Source organism: Austrofundulus limnaeus, unplaced genomic scaffold (assembly GCF_001266775.1).
Source record: "Austrofundulus limnaeus strain Quisiro unplaced genomic scaffold, Austrofundulus_limnaeus-1.0 Scaffold960, whole genome shotgun sequence".
In the NCBI taxonomy this organism is placed as follows: Eukaryota; Metazoa; Chordata; class Actinopteri; order Cyprinodontiformes; family Rivulidae; genus Austrofundulus; species Austrofundulus limnaeus.
Genome location: NW_013953362.1, coordinates 56,346 through 63,312, shown reverse-complemented (window position 1 = coordinate 63,312; position 6,967 = coordinate 56,346). Strand labels below are relative to the sequence as shown.

General features: G+C 36.5%; 1 protein-coding gene across 1 annotated transcript; it reads left to right on the top strand.

Moving 5' to 3' along the window:
* Positions 1-3,024: 3,024 nt before the first annotated feature.
* Positions 3,025-6,123, top strand: LOC106533525 (gastrula zinc finger protein XlCGF26.1; the record flags this gene model as incomplete). Its single annotated transcript, XM_014029866.1, is given in 2 exon segments — positions 3,025-3,118; positions 3,974-6,123. A coding segment is annotated over 1 exon segment (1,341 nt). The 3' UTR covers positions 5,500-6,123.
* Positions 6,124-6,967: the final 844 nt, after the last annotated feature.

Here is a 6,967-nt window from a genome sequence, read left to right as displayed (position 1 = left end):
CTGTCTAATATCAATCTGTCAGGAGATAGTGACAGAATGAAAAAATATGTAAAAAATACATTTTTAGAAAAGTTACATACTGCACCTTTAATAATAATAATCATTAAAATTTTGCCTTTTATTGCTTTCGAGTCTTTTAAAAATTGTGTTTAATTCGGATTAAAGGGATTTAATCCCTGATAAACTGCAAAGATTAAAACTTGTGATTTATTTATTTTGCTGTCTTGTTTGATTTAAAGGTGAAGAACTGACTCCTGTCCTTTTCTTTCATCACTTCTCCTCCAACACACCCATCACCCGCCAACAACTGGCAGAGGCAGCTGGTGTTTTAGTCCATGTTTGTGTTTGTTAGCAAAATATCTCAAGACCCAGTGGTCAGTTGTTAGTGATTCATTTCTGGAGTTGATCAGATTAGAAGATTTCTGCAGAGGTTTAATAAAAACAGTTCACTTTCAGACAGAAACCGTGGAGGACATATTTAAAAATAAAAACAGAAACATATAAATGGACCAATAAATAAACAAATACACTGAAAATGCACCAAGTAATTTCAAAAATGAGAACTTTACCTCATGTTTTATGATTTCATACCTTCATATTTATTTTTCCAGCTTAGTTCAAATAAATTATATATTTTAGCGCATAATTTACATTTTACTGTTTTTAAAATATCTATTTTTTTGTTTTTGTTTTTACTTCTACATGCATTTGTGTCTCTTAAATGATTATATTTATTTATTTATTTATTTGTTTATTCATTCATTTATTTATTTATTTTCCCCCACAAGTCTTATTAAATTCAGCACTTTAAATTCAGTTTCAGTTTAGTGAAATTCATTTTCAAAATTATGTACAAACAGGTTCAATCTGAGCAATAAACTCAGTTTCTGTTGGCACAACTTCCATAATAATTAATGTCTAACTAATGTGTGTAAAATAATTTGTTTAAAAAACTAAAATATGAATTCTTTGTAAATGAATGTTTAATTTGAACTCATGAACATTTAATAGTTTTACAGTGTACTACTCAGATTAAAAAATAAATAAATAAATACATCATTTAAAAGAGTATGAACAACAAATTATTTTGTTCCATAAACAGGTCAATAAAACATTCAAACTTTAATGTAAAACGAACAGTGAATTGTTTAAATTTGTTTAAATCTGCAGGTTTCTGTTCAGTTCTGGCTGCTGTTGCCCTTCCCAAGATGGCGGACTCGCTGCACCACACGGCGCATGCGCAGGAGCACAGAACCTCTGAAATCTTTGAAAACGTACTGATGCGAAGTAAATATCGTTTAAATATAGTATAATATTTTAGTACAATATTAATATATTTAAATATCATCGACGGTGAGGACCGGACAGACCCGCGCTTCTCCCGCCGCAGACAGGGAGGGGGGACAGAGTTCGATACAACACCCCGAACCAACCCGGTTCCGAAGGAGCGGAGAGCAGCGGGACGAAAGCCCAGATGGAGGAGATTAAAGCGGCTGCAGCCAGCCCGTCTTCAGCTCACGATCGGACTCGGTTTATATAAGAAGTGATGGAGCCCCTCAGACCCACACAGCTGCATGCTAACCCTGCTAACCGTATGTAGCCGAGCTGAGCTCGTCTGTTTTTTACGGTTAATCTGATGTTTCTGTTTTAGATACACGATGTGAAATGATTTGTGACGTCATCTCTAATCTTTCCTGCTCCCAGTTAGTGCTAATGTGTTGTTAGCATCGTAAGCTATGAAGCTGTAGCTCCAGAACGTAAAGCTCAGAAGATGTTACGCAAACAGCGTACGCTAAAAGTTCAGCGTAGTTTCTTTTACGGAACTGAATGAAGACTGAGAAAACTCAGGTTTATACAGAGTTGTAAAGTAACTATGTACAAATACTTTGTTACTGCATTTAAGTAGAATTAATGTGTATCTGTACTTTATTTGAGTAATTATTTTTCAGTGTACTTTTTACTTCTTACATTTTTAAATAAGACAATAAGTATAAAGTTGTTACTTTTATTTCATTTTTTCTTGTTTTCATTCCAGTTTGTTCTTGTAAAAAATAAAAACTATCCATATAAACTGAGCCTCCTAGATAGAGTGAATTTAAAGGAGACATATCATGCTAAATGCACTCTTTTTTGCGTTTATGAACTATTTTCTACACTTCTCATTCAACTGTGGTTGAATGAGAAGTATAAATATATAAAACTCTGATAGTGTATTAGTTTGTACACAAACAAATCATGTCACACTCCAGCAGGACAGAATCATTCAAATAAAAGGACTGTACTTAAGAAGTATTTGTATTTCATGAATTATATTCTTACATTTGGCCGCAGCCCTCAGATAGATTTTCATTTTGGGGAAAAGCTTTGTGCAGCCTTGATATATGTATATAAACTGAAACAGCTGGACTAGTGCATCCTAAATTTAACATCCATTCATTCTTTTAATACAACAGTCATTTCTGCAGTTTTTGGGGAGGTCACCTCCTAATAAATGTCCTTACAGAAAATCTAACTGCTCGTTTTAAATCTACACTTTGACTTTTAATACTTAACTACAACAAATATCACATACTTTAAAACTTTTACTCAAGTATCACTGTGTGGTACTTTATACTGCACTGAATTTATTAACACTTAAACCATAAACTTATAACAGAGTGAAGAGTTCACATTAACATTTAAACATTTAGCAGCAGAGAAAGAAAAACAACAAAACCAACAAGTCAGGTGGTGGTGAGCACAAAGACCACCTGCTGGACAGACCCTCTCAGCTGAGACGAGTTCATGAAAGTGTTTTTTTTTACTTTATAACTAAATCATGTTTCTGTCTGTGCAGATCTCCCACAGCTACATGTGTGTAAAACAGAGGAGGAACCAGAACCTCCACAGGTTAAAGAACCAGAACCTCCACAGGTTAAAGAAGAACCAGAACCTCCACAGGTTGAAGAAGAACCAGAACCTCCACAGGTTAAAGAACCAGAGGAACCAGAACCTCCACAGGTTAAAGAACCAGAACCTCCACATGTTAAAGAACCAGAACCTTCACATGTTAAAGAAGAACCAGAACCTCCACATGTGAAGGAGGAGCTGGAGGATGATGTCATCAGTCAGGATGAAGGTACGTCCGGTCCTGGATGTCGGACACATGAGTTCTTCAGGTTTACTGGTATTTATTTGCACATATCTGCAGACAACCGTGCTGTGAGAACTGCATAAATAACATAAAATATTAACTTACATACAGAAAGGCATTCTGACTGAATAAACAACAAAATAAACCATTTTAGAACACAAAGAGCTTTACAACTTAATTTCTAAAACACAAACAACTGTTATCTTTATAGATACATTTATCAGCACAAAAAAAACTCAGTAAAACAGCGATTAGCAACTTAACATCATAACAATGTCAAAGAAAAGGAGTTTCATTCGTCATTGTCTGCATTTAAACACGTCTCTGGTTGAACAGTGTTGTTATATTGTTCTCTTCAAACCACCGCTCTGCTTCTCTCTCCCTCCTGGGAAACCACACTGTTGTTTACTTATCTTTTGTTCTAATAAAGTTTGGAGGGAAAAAAACACACACACACACTGCCCCCACCAGAGCAGCGTGTAACAACAAAACAGAACGGACTTAAACAACAAAACAAAACTTTGGTTCCGCCCTGGGAATATTAAATAAACCCTTAAAAAAAATCAAAGTTTTATATTATTCACATGAATTATGTGTTTAACTTCAACAACAATGTCCTTTCTTTCTTTGTACTCAAAATGTAGTTAACTTAAAAATGCATAACTGCCACTGATGGCAGCTACGCTGGAGGTCCGGTCTGGTCTTTGAGTCCAAATAAATTATAAATAAAAACAAGACCGTTGTCTTCTTACCTTTAATTTAAACATGGCTTCTGTTAGTGCCAATTATTACATTTAATTATTTATGTTCGATGTTTTCCTGAAATATTTTTGTCTCCAGACTTCTTTCTGCACGTCATCTGCAAAGATGAGGACTTCCTGACAGATCAGCAGCTCGTTAAACAGGAGAGCTGCTCCAGTCTGGACCAGGAACCAGAACCTCCGCACACGAAAGAGGAAGAAGAGGATCGCTGCATCAGTCAGGATGAAGAGCAGTTTGAAGTGAAGCAGGAGACCAGGACCTTCATGATGACTCCTGTTACCGAGGAAAGCGAGCAGAGGGAACCAGAACAAATGGGCCAGGATCTCTTGTCTGAGAGCAGAATCCTCAGCAGTGAAACCGACGTGTCTCCTGCCTCAGAGAGTCGGAGCAACACTGACACGCCTCAAACTGAATATTCCTGTCATGTTTGTGGAAAAGGTTTCAAAAACAAGTATTACTTACCGATCCATGTGAGAATTCATACAGGTGAGAAACCATTTACTTGTGAACTGTGTGAGAAAAGATTTCTGTGCTCGTCTGCTTTACATAAACACTACAACACTCACACAGACGTGAAGCCGTTCTCCTGTAAAGATTGTGGGAAAAGTTTCAGGACGAAACAAAAAGCAACGGATCATCTGCGAACCCACACAGGGGAAAGGCCATATGTTTGTGAGACTTGTGGGAAAAGTTTCAGCACCAGTTACAAATTATTAGTTCACACAAGAAACCACACAGGTGAAAATATGCATTTTTGCACAACTTGCGGGAAACATTTCTCTGAAAAGGGGAAGTTAACAAATCACATAAGAACTCATACTGGTGAGAAACCATATTCTTGTACAACATGTGAGAAGTGTTTCTCTGAACAGGCAAAACTGACCAATCACATGAGAATTCATACGGGTGAGAAACCGTATTCTTGTGAAATTTGCGGAAAACGCTTCTCTCTAAGTGGAAACATGACCATTCATATGAGAACTCATACAGGTGAAAGACCATTTTCCTGTGAAACCTGTGGGAAAAGTTTCAGTGTCAAAATCCACTTATCTGACCACATGACAACCCACACCCTTGAGAAACCCTTTTCTTGTGAAATATGTGGGAGATGCTTCAGCCGTCGTCATAGATTAAAAGTTCACCAAAAAATCCACACAGGTGAGAAGCCGTTTTCTTGTGAGCAGTGTGAGAAAAGTTTCAGATACAAGCGTAATTTATTTGTTCATATGAAAAACCACACAGGAGAAACAACACTGCATTCTTGTGTAAAATGTGGAAAACGTTTCAAGCACAAAACAAACTTGTCACGCCACATGATATCTCATGGTGATAAGAAGCCATATTCCTGTGAGATCTGTGGGATATCCATCAGTCATCTTCACAGTTTAAAAGCTCACATGAGAACTCACACAGGCGAGAAGCCGTATTCTTGTCAAACCTGTGGGATGTGTTTCAGCCATCGTTCCAGCTTACAAATTCACACAAGAACTCACACAGGAGAAAGACCATATTCTTGTGAAAGCTGTGGAAAAAGTTTCATTGATAAATCAACATTGTCTCGTCACGTGACGACCCACACAGACAAGCTGAAGACTTCCTGCTGAACAGGACGTGTTTCTGGGACTTTGTCCACGAGGACTTTTAGCTTCTTCCCCTGAATAAAACAGTTCAGCTCGGCTAAAACAACTGAACGCTGCTACTTCCACACTGATTTTTAGTTCAATGTATTTAAAATAACAGTTGTACTTTTTTGTGTTTGCTAAGGTCAGTTACCTGTGGCAGCCATCTTGGAGTTGCCTCTTGAAGGTAATGAGTTGTAGATATTTTTCCTGTACTGGAACACTAACTGACTGAGTTAGACTCAATATGCCACCCCCTCTGATCACGAGTCTGTTGTGTCTGTTTTTATTTTCTATTATTTCCATATTATTATTTATTATTTCTATTATTGTTATTATATTATTATTATTCTATAGTCTATTTATTTTCTATTATTATTGCTACAGTTGATATTGTCACATAGCAATGTACTGTTTTGTGGATTGATGTATGTATCTGCTGCTGCTGTTACCCTAGGGCTGGGTGGTATGACCTCAAATTCCTATCAGGGTATAAATTGAATCCCTTCATGGTAACTGTATATATCGTGGTAGAAAATTATTATAAAAAGCAAAGATAATGTAATTTTTAGAGCATTTATTCATCAGAAAACTGTAATCATAATCAAACCCAGTATAAACGAACATAACAGAAGTACAAAAGAATATTTTATATATATTGTAAAACGGTTTCAACGACAAACAAAAATATTTCTCAAATGTTCAACAATATGAAAATAAAGTGGATGTTATAACCAGAACTTCAGGTAAAATTAGTCATTTAGACTTAAAAACATTTTAAATTATTTAAAATGTTAGTGTGACAGGACCTTCAGCTGCACAGAGTCCTGTTATAAAACTGTTTCACATAACTGGAATATAAGTGTGGTGAAGCCAAATAAATGTAATATCTGCCTGCCATACAATGAGCTTCTGCCTGCTGCTCTCATCTTCATCGTCTTCATCATCAGAGCAGAACTGTTACATTAACAAGATGATTTATGACTGAACAAACGTCCACATCTTTTATCATCTCTGTGGGCAACAACACATAAAAACAAGGTTTTCTACAACAACTTGTGTGTAAAAACTAGAGTTGTTAAAGTTTCACTGTGTGTGACGTGCAGCAGGAGGGAGGAAGTCATCCTGTGACACAACGTAACTTTTCTACAGCAGCAGGCAAATGTTGAGGATTTATTCTCTCAATACGTGTTTTAAAACTATAATTTCTTCATTATATTTTAATTATATTTTAAACCTCCTGCTCAGGTGTGTGTGCACTCACAGCCCTGCTCACACAGGTGTGATGATGTCACTGATGACAGGACAGTAGAGGGTAAATTTCTACCATAGACCAACTTCATATAGTTTCTACCATCTATCACACGTACTGCACAGCCCTATGTTACACCTGAAGTTCCCCGCTGTGGGAGAATAAAGGTTGTTTCTATTCTATTCTATTGTAGCTGTGCAG